This window comes from Bufo gargarizans, chromosome 6 (genome assembly GCF_014858855.1).
Source record: "Bufo gargarizans isolate SCDJY-AF-19 chromosome 6, ASM1485885v1, whole genome shotgun sequence".
Lineage (NCBI taxonomy): Eukaryota > Metazoa > Chordata > Amphibia > Anura > Bufonidae > Bufo > Bufo gargarizans.
The window spans coordinates 286,543,799-286,562,458 of record NC_058085.1 but is presented as its reverse complement, the minus strand read 5'-3'; the positions used below and the strand labels follow the sequence as shown (position 1 = coordinate 286,562,458).

The window sequence follows — 18,660 nt, the reverse complement described above, 5'->3', positions numbered from 1 at the left end:
GATTAAAAATCCTTAAAGGGGTTGTCCGGGATTGAGGACTTTGTTCCGTTAGTACAAGACAGACATACATATAACATACATCCATGTCCTACCTTTTCCACATGTTTCTGAAGCCCCATTTTCTTATAGGAAATTATTCGCCGGAAGTGACGTTTTCTTATACTCAATGACGTACCAGGTTCCTTGCAGGAGCGCTGAAGCCTCTTCCGGCTGCTCAGGGAGCCCGGTGACGTCACTGGCACTGATGGGCGGGCTTTAGCCAGTAAAACGGCTAGGGCAGCGCTAAAGCCCGCCCATCAGAGCCGGTGACATCACCGAATACACTGCCGGGCGGAAGCCTACGCCGGGCAGTGTGTTATTCTAAACAAAAGAGCCTTTGCCCTGCGCGATTTAGTGCAGCCCAAATGAGAGCATCGGAGCATGAACTGCTATGATGCTCAAGTCAGGGGGGCTGCCGGGGTAAAAATAGAGGTTTGTCCGGGTTCAGCTGTGAACCTGGACAACCCCTTTAATCATGACCTGAAGATAGAATATACAGCGATTTTTTTTCCTGAACGGACAGATGGTCAGTAAAAAACAATGATCATGTGCATATACCCATAGAAACGAACGGCTCAGGGTCCAGTCTAGAAGCTGTTCGTTCACAGAGCAGAAAGCGTCTGGACGGAAAATTCGCCTGTGTGAAATTAACCTTATTGTTTGTATTAAAATGTTCCGCAATTTTCCAATATTATGTCTCAATTCTGCATGCTTTTCAAGATCTCCGATTGCTGTCATTCATTAGGAACTTTTATTGATAAAGGGGTTGTATGAATTTGGGGAATAAAAATACGAAAAAGAAACAACCGTTATTCACAGGTTTAATCCACCACCATTCCAGCTTCAATGCTTAGATGGTTCCCGCTGGTCTATAATTTTCCAGAGCTAGCATCATGACTGAGGCCAGTGATTGGCTGCAGTAGTCAACTGCATTTACAGCACATCATTGCTCTGGATATGAGACAAAAATATACAAAATTGCTAATGTTTTAAATGAGATGCAGGTGCATGTGACTTAAATTCCCTCTGGGATTCGTGTGCTTACCTATCTCTTGGTCGAACTTGATGGACTTATGTCTTTTTTCATACGTATTAAGGGTCCATTCACACATCCGTAATTTGGGTCCGCATTCGTTCCTCAATTTGCGGACCCATTCACTTTCAATGGGGCTGGAACGGATGCGAATCCGCATTTCCGGGAACCGCATCTTCAGGATCCGCAATTCCGTTCCTGAAAAAAATAGAACATGTCCTATTCTTGTCCGCGGACCAGAAAAGGCATTTTCTATTATAGTGTCTTTGATGTGCGGTCCGCAAATTGAGGATCGCACATTGCAGGTGTCCGTGTTTTACAGATCTGCAAAACACTTACGGACGTGTGAATGGACTCTAACTATGTCAAAATGAAAGTGTAAAATGTAAAACATGTTGAGTAAAATAACAAAACAACATTCATTAGAATCGCAGAGCAACTCCCCCATTGACATACACAGAGCTTGTGTTCTCAGTGGGGAGAGGGCTTTGGCTTATCTCCCTTGAAGAAGAATTGGGAAAGGCTAGTTTCACACTAGCGCTTAATATCTGGCAGGCTGTCCGGGACGAGTGGAGATCTGGCTGCAGCCCGGCAAATATGCAGAGAAACCGATGCAATGGATTGCGTCAATCTCCACATTATAGTTAATGAGGCCGCATCCGTACCCCTGCAAAAAATATAGAGCATGTCCTATTCTTGTCCGTTTTTTTTTTTACAATTAATCCGCAAAAAATCGGATGCAACACAGATGTCACCCGTATATTTTGCGGACCGCAAAATACATATGTTCGTGTGCATGTAGCCTAATGCAAAGTTTGTTAAAATGTTGTTAGGTACCCTATAGATCTCACACGACCGTAGTTTTGCTCCGCATCCGATCTGCATTTTTTTGCGGATCGAATGCGGACCCATTAATTTTAATGGGGCTGCAAAAGATGCAGACAGCACACCGTGTGCAGTCCGCATCCACACGTCTGTTCCGTGCCCTGTAAAAAAAAAAAAAGGGGCAGGACGTATCAGAGTTTTGTGGATCCACAATGTGAGGACCGTAAGAACAGCTACGTCGTGGGCATGAGGCCTTGAAGAGGACCTTTCATCTGTTTAACCCTAGTCTAATTAGGGTCTTACCTTATAGGGCGGCCCCCACTGATGTCATCGCACTTTTCTTGGCTATGAGTGGTGCGCTCTGATTGGATGCGCTCACAGCCAGGGAGAAGAGAACCGCTCCAGTCCCCGCCTAGTATAACCAAGTCGGCTAATTAGAATATAAGGTGCCAAAATCAACGGGGGACAACAGCAGACAAACAGGGGGGTCTTTGAAAGAACAAAATATATATATATATATATATAAAGTGCGATGACATCAGTGGGGGCCGCCCTATAAGGTAAGACCCTAATTAGACTAGAGCTAAACAGATGAAAGGTCCTCTTTAAAGACACAGTCCTATATTGTCCTGGTGGTACAGTCTAGACAACATGGGTGTTCACTGTTACTATACATCCGACGCAAAAAAAAAAAATCTGAAATGAACACAAGACACAACATACCATAGAACTGGTTTATATACAAAACAATTATAAAATATTAAAAACATTAAATACTAATGCAGTCCTGTGCTGGGGACCGGTTGTAGGGGTCATCCTAAAAAGCTACCCCCATAACTATTGGCAAGAGCCTACAAGAATCTACACAGTTCCCATAAAATACAAGGCACCGTGTGCTGGTGTCCACTAGCTAAGGGATGTCACTACAACAGACTGCGGCTTTAAAACAGTTCTTCAGATGCAATGTAACCTTGGAAGGCTCGTATTATGACTAAGCTGAATGCTGGAGTGGTAGTCACACAACTAACCTTTCTAGCTGATCTATGACGTGACTACTTCTTCAGGATTCTGTCACTTTGTGAAGGCTGCTCCATCAGTAGCGTCAGTGGTGTACAGTATAAAAAATAACTCCACCATGTCCACTGCTGCCAGTGTGTGGGAACCTCCTAGATAGATTTCTCTTGAGTCTTCCCCAAACCTTTTCAATTTCTCCCTGGTTTCTTCTGCTTCAACATTTAGATACCAAAGGGCTGATATGTCATAATCACGTCATGTGACCATAGCTGCCAATGGCTGTAGGACTATAGTGTGAAGGATTGTCCATAGCGATATAACCTCCCGAAACAGCAAGTGGCTAAAATGATCATGCGACATCATTATGGAGAACTCGCTGAATGATATAGGCATTGAAATGGCAGGAACCGGAGCAGAAGTGCAAGTCCATCTGCTCCCTTCAAATGATGATTGGGTTCATCGCAATGAGATTTTCCATAGTCTACTTGTGCTACTGGCATCTGCTGTATTCCCACAGCTTAAAGGACTTATCTGAGAGAAATTAAAGGGGTTCTCTGAACTTCTGCCCTGTGTAGGAAAGATAGTTTGGACAGTACTTACCTGTCTGTCGTGCCACCAATGCCGCTGTCTGTTGCGCTCAGATTGGCTGCTGGCTCTTGCGCTTGGGTTCTGACCGGATATGTTCCTGAATCTTCCTGTTCAGCTGGATATACAGGAAGACTCCAGAACACGCCCGGTCGGAATCAGACAGGAAGAGCCCACAACCAGTCTGAGCGCAGCGGACATGGCGGAGTGATAGGTGCGTAAATACTTACCAAGCTATCTTTACTACACAGGACAGAAGAGGCCAGGATCCTATAAAAGCCTTGGAGAACCCCTTTATATAAAATTTTCTCATATTACAGCATTGATGTGTATATGCTCTGTTGGCCCCATGGCCTTATTTTCATTTCCTGGAGCGATGACAGGATGTACATCCATGTGATAGCAGCAGCCAATCATTGGCCTCAGCAGTTACGCTAAAATGCTAGCTAGTCATTTTGATGTACAGCATGGTGTTGTTCCAAGAGGAGAATAAAAGGGACCACCCGTGTCAGCTCTGGAGCAGTGGGGAATTTATCGGAAGAGTAATGTCTCCTTTTTTTATTTTATTCCCATTTCTTGCAGCTAGTTTAAGTTCTTAGAGGGAACCTGTCACCTCCAAAACCCATTTTAAACAGACATCATTACCTCACAGTAGCCCCCAGTGTGTTCCTAATCATGTATTTTATTCCTCCACCGGTTGTTGTATACTTTATAAAAACGCTGTTTTAGGCCGAATACGAGTGTATTACTGTAGTGCAGCGGCGGCATGAAGCGCACGGCGTCATAGCAACCAATCACGCCGTGCGCTCCTGCTCTCAGCAGGAATCCAGGCCGGGATACCACGGACCGCTCACGGCCGTGGAACACGGCCGTGTGCATTCAGCCTTAATCTGTGTTTTCGCTATCCTCAGAGGCAGCTTGAAGTCAAGGGGGCAACGGCCTCCTTGCTTCAAGTCAAGCTAAGCCCGCCCCTTACCTGTCCTCACTTCACTGTGATTGACATTCTGCTGTAAAGCTGGGATCGTGCAAGTCTCGCGCATGCGCGGTGCGCTCCTTGTCACTGTGCGATCCCGTCTACGGCTCCCGCACTCAGCCGGCCGCTTTCCTCCCTCTCTGCGCATGCGCCGGTCGCGCACGCACAATGGAATAGCCCGGCGAATGTGTTTAAAATGTGTTTTGGAGGTGACAGGTTCCCTTTAAACTCTCAGACTACCCCTTTAAGGCCGTGTTCACATGTCTGTTTAGTAGATCCAGCGCAAATGCCGGCTTTTGGCTGGACGAAGAAACAATTCATGCAATGCTTTTTGTCTGGCCGAAACTCTGCATTTATGCCGGAAATCTTCTGGTTCACAGCGGGACCTCATTGCAGGCAATTCGGAGATGTGAACGAGGCCTAAAGGGGAATTTCACTTCTCTCAGCTGGGGTTAGCAGACTGAGCTTCCTTATGGACTCTGATCTATACACTTTATCAATAGGGGGGAACAAGAACCACACCCTTCAATTTAAATACTATGTGCAGACATATGTTCATCTATATAAAGGAGGTAGGCATCGTTAGCTTTCAAACGTCAATGGCCGGCTATAGAGGACTATAATCTGACATAAGCATGATCTTCAGGCGCACAGTTCACCTATAAAACCATGTAAATGTCAGAACCAAAAAGAAGCTCAGTCCGGCAATTCGTGTCTCGTGGAAGGTGAAATCCCCCTCTAACAAATTTATCTATAGCTAATTAAGAAAAATCCAAACTAGAGGGCTTGTCCTCCTCCCTTAAACAGAAACTAGATGTGCTAGGTGATCCCACAGGACCCTGTGAACCTTACACAAAAGCCTCAACTTCTCCGTACTAAAACGAGAACAAAGCCCACTCCCTGCAACATATGTGTTACCGATCACAAGACTGGTAGTAGGATATTTTGCAGGCAGATGAGAAGCCCTGGGGCCACCTTGTAATGTCCCACAAGCATGTTTGGAGGATCTCATCCTTATGTGCGTCTCCGCTTGTTGGCATTGGGACTCGATGGGTTGCTGTTGGCGTTAACCACCTTCTCGGTGAGGCGGCTTCGTTTCCTCTTATCACCAGACTCCTTGGAGCCAGATTCTGACAGAGTCCTCTCCTTCTCTTTGCTGGGTTTCTCCACAGTCTTCCCTGAAGTCGTTGAAGAGTTTGTAAAAGCTGAAAGCACACAAAAAAGGTGATGTGAAACTATCACCCAGAACATCAACCCTTCCTTATTATACAACGTGTTTAAAGGAGCTCAGTCGGGATACAAGCACAGCCCGCTTTACCACCTAGCTGTGGTAGGGTTGTTGCGGGTATCGAAATTTCAATACTTTTGTCCCGGTATCGATACGATACCGGGATTTCCATTTTTTCGATACTGGGCTGCGCTTCTGTGCAGTCTAGTATCTCTGAACATGAGAGCGCTGCTGTCAGCGCACTCATGTTCTCTCAGCAGCACAGGGGAGAAGGAAGCTGTCCTCCCTACCCCTGTGCTGCTGCTGTCACCAATCAGAAGAGAGGGGCGGAAGAGGGACGGGCGCACTGCGCCACCAATAATACGACTTTTCCTACACAGAGAAGCGCCCAGCGATGTCCCAGCACTTACCATTATTCCTGGGCGCCGCTCCGTTCGCCCGCTGTATCCTATTACTGTCTCCTGCTCCACATGCTAATTACTATCGGAGCGATGGGGAGGAGACATCAGCTTCTCTAGTGGGCGTTCCTTCTCCCTGTGCTGCGATTGGACAGTGCTACAGCCAGGGAGAAGGAACGCCCACTACAGAAGCTCTCCTCCCCATCACTCCGATAGTAATTAGCATATGGAGCAGGAGAGGAGACAGTAATGGGGCACTGCGGGCGAACGGAGCGGCGACCAGGACTAATAGTAAGTGCTGGGACATCGCTGGGCGCCGCTCTGTGTAGCCTAATACTTAAAGTCTGGACCCAGGAAAAGTAATCTTTAACACATAATACAGGAGGCAGGTGCCGGCAGCAGAATTGCATTGTCGGCACCCTGCCCCTGACAGGGAGCTGCGATCAGCGCCAGTTAACATCTCAAGGGGTAATTATCATTGGTGGCGCAGTGCGCCCCCCCCCACCCCACTAAAATCATTGGTGGCACAGTGCGCCGGCCTCTCTCAACCCCCAAGTATTAAAATCATTGGTGCCAGTGGCCACAGGGTCCCCTCCCCCTCATTGGTGGTGCACAGTGGCAGCTTCTGATCGGAGCCCCAGCTGTGTAATCCTGGGGCTCCGATCGGTTACTATGGCAGCCAGGATGCTATTGAAGCCCTGGCTGCCATGGTAACATCCCTGATGCTGTGTGCACAGAGCACAGATCAGCAGGGACAGTGTGAAGTCCTATTCACCCTGATAGAGATCTATCAGGCTGAATGGGACAAGGGATGAAAGATCCCAGGTTCTAGCCCCTAAGGGGAGAAATAGTTATTAAATAAAAAGTGTAAAAAAAAATATAGGAATCCCCCCCCACCAAAATATTAAAGAGGACCTTTCATCAATATAATTTTATTTAAATGACCCCCCTACCTAATAGTCCGGCATCCACTGATGTTCCCCCTTTTTTTTTTTTTTCAAATCGACCCCCGAATCTTGAAATAACAGCCTTTTTCTTCTGCTGCAGCGTCTGTCAATCAGACGCTTTTTTGTAGGGGGCGTTGCTCAAGTCTTTTCTTTGCTATTCTCCTTGGCTGAGAGCGCAGCCAATCGCAGCGCTCTCTCTCAGCCAGGGAGAAGGAGCTCAAGTTCTCGCGAGAATCGCGAGAACTTGAGCTACCTAACATCCGGGTTCCAGCGCCATCTTGGATTCCCCTGACGAGGATCGCGGCGGGTGAGGAAGCAGCGCAACGAGCGGCAGGGTAAGTATTAGAATATACCCCTAGACATAAGGGGTATATTCTAATACTTACCCTGCCGCTCGTTGCGCTGCTTCCTCACCCGCCGCGATCCTCGTCAGGGGAATCCAAGATGGCGCTGGAACCCGGATGTTAGGTAGCTCAAGTTCTCGCGATTCTCGCGAGAACTTGAGCTCCTTCTCCCTGGCTGAGAGAGAGCGCTGCGATTGGCTGCGCTCTCAGCCAAGGAGAATAGCAAAGAAAAGACTTGAGCAACGCCCCCTACAAAAAAGCGTCTGATTGACAGACGCTGCAGCAGAAGAAAAAGGCTGTTATTTCAAGATTCGGGGGTCGATTTGAAAAAAAAAAAAAAGGGGGAACATCAGTGGATGCCGGACTATTAGGTAGGGGGGTCATTTAAATAAAATTATATTGATGAAAGGTCCTCTTTAAGTATGAATCACCCGCTTTCCCAATTTCACATATAAAATGTATAAATAATAAACATATCACATATCGCCACATCAGAAAAGTCCAAACTATTAAAATATTTAAAAAATCTATGCGGTGAACGCCGGAACAGAAAAAATAAATAAAAACTGCGTGATTCACGTGGCTTTTTGGTTTATTTTTTTCACGTATCGAATGGTATCGAGTATCGCAATACTTTTTCATGGTATCAAAACCGTATCACAACAACTCTATTCCAATGTACAATCAACGGCCGGCTTTAATATCAATCTGTTATTTAAAGGGTTTCTACCACTTCTTCAGTTTGACCAAATTAGCTTTCAGACACTAGCGATCTGCTAGTGTCTGATCTCCATAACCATGCAATTCTTAGACCTTTGTGTGGAGCCGTTTCATTAAAAAACTAACTTTTATTCCTATGCAAATGAGCGGGGGCGTCTTTTCAGCACCTAGAGGCTCGGTCTACTCACACTGTATGCCCGCCCATCTCGTCTTGAATGCCTGCCTCCATCACAGCCATCGGACGAATTCTCGCGCCTGCGCCGTTCACTTCTGTCATCGGCGCAGACGCAGTGAGTAAATGATACGCTCCTGGTGCCGGATTCCTCACTGCGCTGGCGCCGACTACGTCACAGTGAGGAAGCCGGCATCAGGAGAGCGGCCTTTACTCACTGCGCCTAAGACAGAAGTGAACGGCGCAGGCACGTGAATTCGTCCGATGGCTGTGATGGAGGCAGGCATTCAAGACGAGATGGGCGGGCATACAGTGTGAGTAGACCGAGCCTCTAGGTGCTGAAAAGACGCCCCCATAGCACCTAGAGGCTCATTTGCTTAGGAATAAAAGTTAGTTTTTTAATGAAACGGCTCCACACAAAGGTCTAAGAATTGCATGGTTATGGAGATCAGACACTAGCAGATCGCTAGTGTCTGAAAGCTAATTTGGTCAAACTGAAGAGGTGGTAGAAACCCTTTAAATAACAGATTGATATTAAAGCCACCCGCTGATTGTACCTTCCTCATTATGCATCGATACACCCCTGCTCCCATAATTTAAAAGCAGCCTAGATTGGTGGAAGAAGGAAATGAAAGCCTTACCTTCATCAGACACTGAGTGCAGATCTACGTCTTCCTTTGTTTCTTCCTTGATGTCGTCCTCTGTGGCCACTTTACCTAAAGCAATATGAAAGGAAACTTCTTAAGAAGTTGCTTGGTCCATACATACAGAAGGGATCCCCTCATCAGACCCTCATCTACAAGGCAGAGCCGCTAACAAAAAGCAGCTCTCCATGTATTACATGGTTGGCCATTCATTTGAATGACTGCATGTAATACCACATTTCTCCTGTAGTGTCTGCTGTATACCTGACCAGGTCTTCCCCTTTGTCAGAGGCCTAGGAAAGGTTCTGATATTAACCCCTTCCCCCTTTATGCATTTGGTCCCTGAGTGACTCAGGCTGCATTCACACGATGGTGAAAAACAGCCGTTTAAAGATCCAATCAAGTATATAGGGCTATTCAGATGGCCGTTCCATCAATGCAGCTGTATGAGGCTTGTTTTTTATGACACCATTTTGGGGTATGAAAAACATTTTTATATTGTAAATTTTGCAACATTCACTTTGCAGCATAAATAACATAACTTTATTTTCTGGGTCAGTACGATCACACACACACACACACACACACAGTGCTTAAAACTTTTCTACGTTTTTTCACGTTACACCCACAAGCATAAATGTATTTCATTGGGATTTTATGTGATAGACCAACACAAAGTAACAAGTATGTGTGAAGTGAAAAGAAAATTATTTTCAAAATTTTTAATAAATAAAAATCTATAATGTGTGGCGTTCATTTGTATTCAGCCTCCTGCACTCTTACACCCCTAAATAAGATCCAGTGTGACCATTCTCCTTCAGACGTCACAGTAATTTATTCTCATTATAACTATAGCTGACCTGTGGAGGCCTCAGAGGTTTGTTAGAGAACATTAGTGATCAAACAGCATCATAAAAACCAAGGAACACACCAGACAGGTCAGGGATCAAGTTGTGGAGAAGTGTAAAGCTGGGTTAGGTTATAATAAAAATATCCCAAGTTCTGAACATTGAGCACTGTTCAATCTATTATCTGAAAAGGGAAGAAGTATGGCACAACTATAAACCTACCAAGACATGGCTGTCCACCTAAACTGACAGCCCAGGCAAGGAAAGAACTATTAAAAAAGCGGCCAAGAGGCCCATAATCACTGTGGAGAAGCTGCAGAGATGCACAGCTCAGGTGCGAAAATCTGTCCACAGGACAACTATTAGTCGTGTTCTCCACAAATATGGCCTTTATGAAAGAGTGGCAAGAAGAAAGCCATTTCTGAAAGCAAACCATAAGAAGTCCCATTTGCACTTTGCCACAGCAAACATGTAGAAGAAGGTTCTCTGGTCAGATGAGACCATGGTTGAACTTTTTGGCCTAAATGCAAAACACTGTGTGTGGAAGAAAACTTACACTGCCCTGAACACATAATCCTCACGGTGAAACATGGTGGTGGCAGCATCATGCTGTGAGGATGCTTTCCTTCAGCAGTGACAGGGAAGCTGGTCAGAGTTGTTGGGAAGATGAATGGTGGTAAATACAGGGCAATCCTGGAGGTAAACCTGTTAGAGGCTGCAAAAGACTTGGGACTGGGGCGGAGGTTCATCTACCAGCAGGACAACAACTCTAAACATCCAGCCAGAGCTACAGTGGAATGGTTTAGGTCAAAGCATATTCCTGCGTTAGAATGACCCAGTCAAAGTCCAGACCTAAATCCCATTGAGAATCTGTGGCAAGACTTGGAAATTGCTGTTCACAGATGTTCTCCATCCAGTCTGTCTGAGCTTGAGCTATTTTGCAAAATGGGAAAAAATGTCAGCCTCTAGATGTGCAAAGCTGGTAGAGACATACCCCAAAAGACTTGCAGCTGTAATTGCAGCGAAAGGTGGTCCTACAAAGTATTGACTATGGGGGCTGAATACAAATGCACGCCACACTTTCCAGAATTTAATTTATTAAAAATGTTGAAAACCATGTAACATTTTCTTTTCACTTCACACATACCTGCTACTTTGTGTTGGTCTATCACATAAAATACCTACAAAATACATTTAACTTTGTGGGTGTAAAGTGAAATATATGGAAAAGTCCAAGGGGTATGAATACTTTTTCAAGGCACTGTAGATATATGACGTTTTACTACTTTTGCACAATAAAAATCCTTTAAAATAATAAAATGTTTTTGCACTGATGCATGCCAAGACCCATAACTTTTTAAATTTATTTACAGAGTTGTGTGAGGGCGTGATTTTTGTTTGTGGGACGACTTGTGCTTTTCACTGGTACCATTTTGGGGTACATAACACTTTTTAAATGTTTTTTTTTTGTGTGGCAAATAAGAAAAAACACCAATTTTGCCTTTTTTTTTATGGTGTTCTCCTTGTGGGATTTATTATGGATAATTGTATTGTACGGGTCGTAACGGACGACCAAATATGTGGAGGGGATTTTATTTTTGCATTTTTTTTTCCATTGAAATTATAATTTTTTTTTATTGAAAAGGGTATATTTATTTTATTTTTTTAACTGAGAGGGCGTTGAATGGGGTGTAGCTGTTGGGGGAGCAACCAATAGCAGACCGCGACGGGGACGAGCCTCCTTCGCATCGCAAGTGACGCTAGGGAGATGCAGAGGCAGCCGGGAAGCCATCAAGAGCGACGCGGGTGTATAACCTATATGGGGGCCTGGGCATTGGGGGGGGTCATTATAGGGGTTGAATAACCCCTTTAACTCTTATATTTAGTCCCATAAAGGGGCGGTCACATAAATATTGAACTCCTGCTCTTAGCTGAAGGGGAGACCCATGCAGCGCTTGTTCTAGGCCATAGTAAAAAGGGTGTGATGGCGGCCTAGAATAAAAGCTCTGTAAAAACACGTATCGGCAGTCATTAAGGAGTTAAAGGGGATGCTTATCTTACAGAACCTGTCTGGTCACTATTTCCCCTGATGACACAAGATCCTGGATCTACCTCACAGCTACTCACCCTCTTTCACCTCCTGAATAATCTCTTCAGGCAGAATAAAGTTCTTCTCGGAATTTGGGAAAGGAAGGATCTCCGATTCATGCTGAGAAAAATAAATAAATCACATAACGATAAATCCCAGAAGAAAATGAATCCTACATGGTGAAGTGACAACCCGTACTGGCGCAGTCCCGGCCTCCATTACACTGGAGCACTCACCAGGGCCTGCATGTCATACATGGTGCGCAGATGTTCCCATATAACCTTCGATGATATCTGACGGCCGATATTCTGGCTGAACTTATCCCGAATGCAGATCATGTGGAAGTGTCTGTTCACACCTGCAGCGAAGACACAAGGAAAGGAAACAGTCAGCAAGTCCAGGATGGCATGGCAGCAGGCAATGCATGTAAGAGGCAAAACACTGATAGTCTGTGCTAAGGATAGCTTGGCAACCCCCACAATCTACAGACGGAAGGGCCCTGTCCACTACAGCACCCAACACAGCGCAGCTCTCGTCCATGTGGCCGTGTCTGGTACTGCAGCGAGGACACATTTTCTCAAATGGGGCTGAGCTGCAGTACCAGGCATAGCCACTAGGGGTAAAAGAAACCGCTGGCACTCCAGATGTTAGAAAACTACAATTCCCAGCATGCATACTTGCTCGCCTGTTCTCAAAGCACTCAGAGAAGTGATTAGAGCATGTTGGGAGATGTAGTTTAACAACAGCTAGAATTCTGGAGGTTGCCGACCCTTGCACTAAGATATACTGAGGAGAAGAGGGCGCAGAACTCCAGCACTTCGTCCTGACACAGCGCAGACAATATCCTAGTGGCTGTGTCTGGTACTGCAGCTCAGTCTTATTCAAGTGTATGGGGCTGAGCTGCAGTACCAGACACAGCCACATGGATGTGAGTGGCGCTGTAAATAACTGCTGTAGAGCTCAGATATCCCCCTCCAATTACATATTGGTGGACTATCCTGAGGACAGTGATTTTCTTGTAAGCCCGTGTCTCCATCCCCTGGTGCACAGCAATGCTAATCCATGCAGTTTCCACTGACATCTATGGAGGAAGAAAAAAAAAAAATGCACTAAAGTCACGTTATGGCAGGTATTGTCTATGACTATGGGGTGCACGGCAGGTGGGCACTGAGCATGCGCAATAATACGATGATCCCTATTGTGTCCTTGTGTCTAATTACACACGTATATTAATGGAATTCCTACGGGAGGCCATAGCACTAACTGTACGGGAACACAGGACGGGATTCTCGGTATTAAATCCCCGGCCTGGCTACATTCCGCCACCCCGCTCCCCCTTATCCCCCTCGGGTATGCCATCTACTCCAGCCCGGGGATCAGCTGCGGCCTTCACTCACCGACTGGCTTATGGCCAAGCATGGCGTGAAACAGGCACACTTCCACCTCCGGGCTCCACAGCACCGGCTCCTCCGCTGGGGGTCCAGGGACCGGCTCCGTACGCTCCACAGCTCCCTCCCCGGTCTCTGTCTCACCCATCGTAGCCGCCACTACCGTGAAACACCGGAGAACCGTTGCCTCTGCTGGAGGAAGGCGGTACTGCACACAGGGCCATCTAGTGTCGGCTTGTAGGTACTGCAGACAGATTTACAACTTCGAGGTTGAAAAATAAAAAGTACAGTGCCACCTAGAGGAGATCCTGATGTACACCCGTCAGGGGAACATTGCACTGAGGCCCCTTTCATACGACCGTTTTTTCCCCCCTTTACGGGCCATTTTTTGCATTCCGTATACGGAACCATTCATTTCAATGGTTCCGCAAAAAAAACCGGAATGTACTCCGTATGCATTCCGGTTCCGTATTTCCGTTTTTACGTTCCGTTGAAAGATAGAACATGTCCTATTGTTGCCCGCAAATCACGTTCCGTGGCTCCATTCAAATTAATGCAATCCGTTCCGTTTTTGCGGAACCATCTATTGAAAATGTTATGCCCAGCCTAATTTTTTCTATGTAATTACTGTATACTGTATATGCCCTATGGAAAAACGGAACAAAAGATCTGCGAAAAACGCTGAAAAAGCCATACGGTCGTGTGAAAGAGGCCTAACTGTGTGGTACCGTACTTAGGGGCACTCTGGTTGTCTCTAGGACATTTAGGGTTATTAGGGGCACTATGGTTGTCTCTAGGACATTTTGGGTTATTAGGGACGCTATGGTTGTCTCTAGGACATTTTGGGTTATTAGGGGCACTATTGTCTCTAGGACAATTTGGGTTATTAGGGGCACTATTGTCTCTAGGACAATTTGGGTTGTTAGGGGCACTATGGTTGTCACTGAGACAATTTGGATTATTGGGGACCATTAAGACTGAGACCTGGAGCCTCTTTATAGTCGCCTTTGGTACTGTGGCTTTCAGAGGGGTACTGTAACTGGCAATGGGCACACTGTGAACTCCTGTGGGTATTGTGACTGTCATTGTTAGGGGAGTAAACTACAAAATGTATGATGTTGTGAAACAGCATCCATAGCAGTATATGGGCACATACCGCACCTCACATTTCGTGCAGTAGCATAAATCGGGTTTCCACATGTTTGCATGAGCCCTTACAGTACTGCTGTCCTCTTAATGGGATTATCTCACAAAAAGGATTGCTATGCAATAAATGCCATTTCAAAAGACATATTATTGTAATATTTATGCAATAAATTAACATTTTCTTCTCTGGTAGCGCCCTGTTTTCTATGCGAGGGAGGAAGGAGTTAACAAGAGCTGATTGCACTGCATCCTGGGAGATGCTGCTCACTAACAGAAAGAGACGAAAGTCATCCAAATATATGGAAAAAAGGTGAAATTTACTGGACAACATTGATATAAAGTAACAGTGTGAATTAATCCAGATGTTTTTATTACATTTGTAGGATAATCCCTTTAAGTTGCAGATGGACTGTTGGGCCTCTTTAAGGGGTTGTCCATGAGATAAAAAGTTCTTTAGCTGTTGTCAAAATGTAAAATTATTAAAAATATTAAACATTACTATTGTATTTGTATTGTGAACGCTTCCCTGCTGGCCGTTCAGCCCTTCTCTGCTGGTCCCGGAACCTCTAGTACTGCATTCGTTCCTACAAAGGCAAGCAAAGGTAGCTTCCCCTACCCCCACTGTCTCCTTTCCTTCTCTGTGTTGGGGACATGTTGAATGGGCTATGTGTTTTTCTCAGTTTATTAAGCCAGCTACTTCCTGCATCATGGATGATTGGTATGGCAGTGTCCACCAACCATGCTTTTGGCTAATTCTAAGGTCGTTATCCTGGTGGTCCCATGGTATTCACCCTTTAATCCCACTACAGGGGAACCACCAGGCTTTAACTTCCTGGAGTAGTCTCTGTGTGATTGACAGCTGACTCATGGAGTTCAGAGACACCAGTGAAGAGCACCGAGGGATCAGGCAAAACCATAGACAGCGCAGATTCTGAAGAGTCAATATGAAGGTCAGTCAGTGGAGGGTCGATGTCAGTGCACGAGCAGACACCTTTGCAGGAACTATCAAGCTACACAATCTTTTGCTCAGACATCTTCCCATAAGTATCCCAAGGTGACCAGTCCTTTGCTGGTGTGAATTAGGGTGTGTGCACTGGCTCATTAAGGCTACTTTCACACTCGCGTTTTGTGCGGATCCGTCATGGATCTGCACAGACGAATCCGTTCAGATAATATAACCGTCTGCATCTGTTCAGAACGGATCCGTTTGTATTATCTTTAACATAGCCAAGACGGATCCGTCTTGAACACCATTGAAAGTAAATGGAGGACGGATCCGTTTTCTATTGTGCCAGATTGTGTCATAGAAAATGGATCCGTCCCCATTGACTTACATTGTGTGCCAGGACGGATCCGTTTTGCTCAGTTTTGTCAGACGGACACCAAAATGTTGCAAGCAGCCTTTTTGGTTTCCGCCTCCAAAGCGGAAAGGTGACGGAACGGAGGCAAACTGATGCATTCTGAGCGGATCCTTTTCCATTCAGAATGCAATAGGGCAAAACTGATCAGTTTTGGACCGCTTCTGAGAGCCCTAAAATGGATCTCACAAACGGAAAGCCAAAACGCTAGTGTGAAAGTAGCCTAAGGGCCGGGAAGCTGGTGCGTGTTGGCCCTATTGGCAGAAAGAAGGGGCCATGCAGGCTGCGGCCTGCTGAGACACAGACGACTCCAGTGGCGGGACATGGCGCAAGGTAGCAGCAAAGAGAAGGAGAAGCAGATTGAGTGAAGTTGCACCCCTGACTACAGTTTTGCCTGATCCGAGTGTCTCCTGACCCCCGTGAGTCAGCAGCCACTTGAGCAAACACTACTCCAAGAAGTAGCAGCCTGGTAGTTCCCCTGCAAGTCCCTGTACAGGGGCTACTTAGGTAACTCTCTTAGGAGCCCCTAGCTAAATCTGTCTAAGTGACACATCTGCTTTGTTACAAGTGCATTAGTAAATTTTATTATATTACATTTTAACAACAACTAAAGAGTGTTTGTATTTAACTGTCACCGCCAGTTCTGTGAGAAGATCTGGCAGAAGTTTTTCTCTACCTCTTGTAGGATGTTCTTTGTTTCGGTTTCACTTTCTCATCTCCTTTCCTTCTGCTAGGTGTCACTTATTTCGACTAATCGTCTTCCTTTATAGTCCCTCCCATACTGCCTCACTTTGCGTTTTATACTACTTCCTGGATGAAGTGTTCACTGCTGGAGGCTGCGTCTGCTGTTTGCTCAGATAAGTCTTTTACTTTATTGTGTTTCCTTGCTGGCTTGATTCTAGGTGACCCTGACTCCGTCCGTATTAAGTGCAGGGAGCCGGTGGTCGTGTCCCCTCACTATTATAGGGTTTTCAGGTGTCACACAGTATTAGGTACGCAGGCATGCAATCGTCTACCATACAGACCCATGCATGTGCATAGCAGTCAGAGAGAGCTCTTAGGGTTTTATAGGGCTTACCTATAAGCTCCTTAGTTTGGGATCAAGCCAGTCGCTCGTTTATTTATATGTTCCAGCTATCTGCTAACTTTATCTGTAACATTAACAAGAGAACCCCCCATTTTTTCATTGAAATTGCATGTACTTAGGGGTTAAAGTGGTCCTCCAACTCCTATAATGACCCCCCAATGCCTGGGCACCTCATAAAGGTTATACTTACCCTGCTCCCCGGTGTCGCTCCTGATCACCGCACGACCGCCGCTGCATCTCCCCATTGCGCAGATCCTCCGTGATGCTAGGGAGGCTCATCCCCATTGCGGCCGGCTATTTGCTCCCCCACTGCAGTCGCCATGATGTTTTGATTTGTACATATCACTTTACTGCAGTTATACAGTATTCTTGTACATAGGAGGCAGTATTATAGTAGTTATATTATTGTAAATGGGAGGCAGTATTATAGTAGTTATATTCTTGTACATAGGAGGCAGTATTATAGTAGTTATATTCTTGTACATAGGAGGCAGTATTATAGTAGTTATATTCTTAACCAAATTTATTTTTATTCAAAGAGTAAGGCATATCAATCGATCACAAACCATCGTAGCATCACTGGTAAGGCATAGTCACAAATCGGTCATGGAAGTGACCACAAATGCATGTCAGTGCAACACATGTTGTACAAAATGATACATCAAATGTGACAGACAATAAAAATCTAATATAACACAAATAAGAGGAAAAGAGAGGGAAAGGAAGGGAAAGGAAAGGGGGGGGGGGGGAGGGGAGTTTTCCCCAACTCCGTCAGGGGAACTTCCTATATGTCTTCCAGGGTTACCAGATTTTCAGAAAGCGGGAACGCATGTAAGATTCCCAGTGGGCCAGCTCTTCAAACCTGTAGATCTGATCCACCTTATCCCTCCACATCGAAACAGTGGGAGGTTTAGTATCCTTCCAAAGCAGCGGGATGAGCAGTCTCGCCGCCGTGATGAGCATAGTAGGAAGATCAGAACTACAGGGGGAAAGCGAGTCATTAGGGCACCAAAGCAGAATCAGTTTAGGATCCAGCTTAACCTGCTTAGCACACACCTCATTTATCAGAGCTTCTATACTGGTCCAGAACTCTTTAATCTTTTCACAGTGCCACCAAATGTGTGATAGAGAGCCTACGTCTTTTCTACACCTCCAGCACTCACTTGGGAAATCTGCGTTAAGCCTATGCAAAAACTCTGGGGACTTGTACCATCTCGTAAGCAGCTTATACGAGTTTTCTTGTACCTTAATACAGCGACTAAAGCCGTGAGAGTGTGTGAGGACAAAAGCCCTTTCCGGGTCTGTAAGGTGGATGGACAATTCCCTTTCCCATGAAGAAAGGAAATGTAGCTCAGGGGGGAAGCCGAAAGTAACTCCTTATATATGGTAGACAGTGGTTTAGGGATCCTACGGGCGTCTGATAGTCTCCTAGACAGCCAAGAGGGGGTTCCAGAGGTGGTGGGGGGCGGTAGCTTAATCATCTTAATCTCCCTCTGCAGGGCGAAACTCTGTAGGAAGGAAGCTTTTTTGACGTTAGGGTCATTCAAGACCGTGGACCAATCCAGAGACCCATCCGGGGACCTAATCTCACTTAAAGGGGTCTCGGCCAAAAGAAGCCAGATACCTGAGGGCTTCTCTGCTTCCGGATGGACATAAAACTGTAAAGAGGAAAGCGGAGTACCCGGTATGGGGAACTCAAGTGTTCTATCCTTAAACTGCTTGGCCCACTCAACCAACATACCCTTCCATAGGAGTGGCAAAGAGGAACTACCCGGAGAACAAGGGCACAGCCCCCAGAGAATCCGCTTCATTCTGGTGGAAA

General features: G+C 45.8%; 1 protein-coding gene across 1 annotated transcript; it reads right to left on the bottom strand.

Annotated features, from left to right (window-relative positions):
• Window positions 1-4,372: 4,372 nt before the first annotated feature.
• On the bottom strand, window positions 4,373-13,446 carry LOC122940260 (MRG domain binding protein). Its single transcript, XM_044296803.1, has 5 exons — window positions 13,257-13,446; window positions 12,096-12,217; window positions 11,898-11,979; window positions 8,920-8,994; window positions 4,373-5,674 (listed from the first exon to the last, which is right to left on the bottom strand). The coding sequence occupies exons 1-5, from the start codon at window positions 13,393-13,395 to the stop codon at window positions 5,484-5,486; spliced, it is 609 nt and encodes a 202-aa protein (XP_044152738.1). The 5' UTR covers window positions 13,396-13,446; the 3' UTR covers window positions 4,373-5,483.
• Window positions 13,447-18,660: the final 5,214 nt, after the last annotated feature.

Bases quoted from the DNA above. Each gene is read 5' to 3' on its own strand.
- LOC122940260 (XM_044296803.1), bottom strand. From the start codon at position 13,395: ATGGGTGAGACAGAGACCGGGGAGGGAGCTGTGGAGCGTACGGAGCCG. The intron at 12,218-13,256 runs GTGAGTGAAGGC...TCTTCGCTGCAG, and splicing joins GCTTGGCCATAAGCCAGTCG to GTGTGAACAGACACTTCCAC. The intron at 11,980-12,095 runs GTGAGTGCTCCA...TATTTTTCTCAG, and splicing joins TGTATGACATGCAGGCCCTG to CATGAATCGGAGATCCTTCC.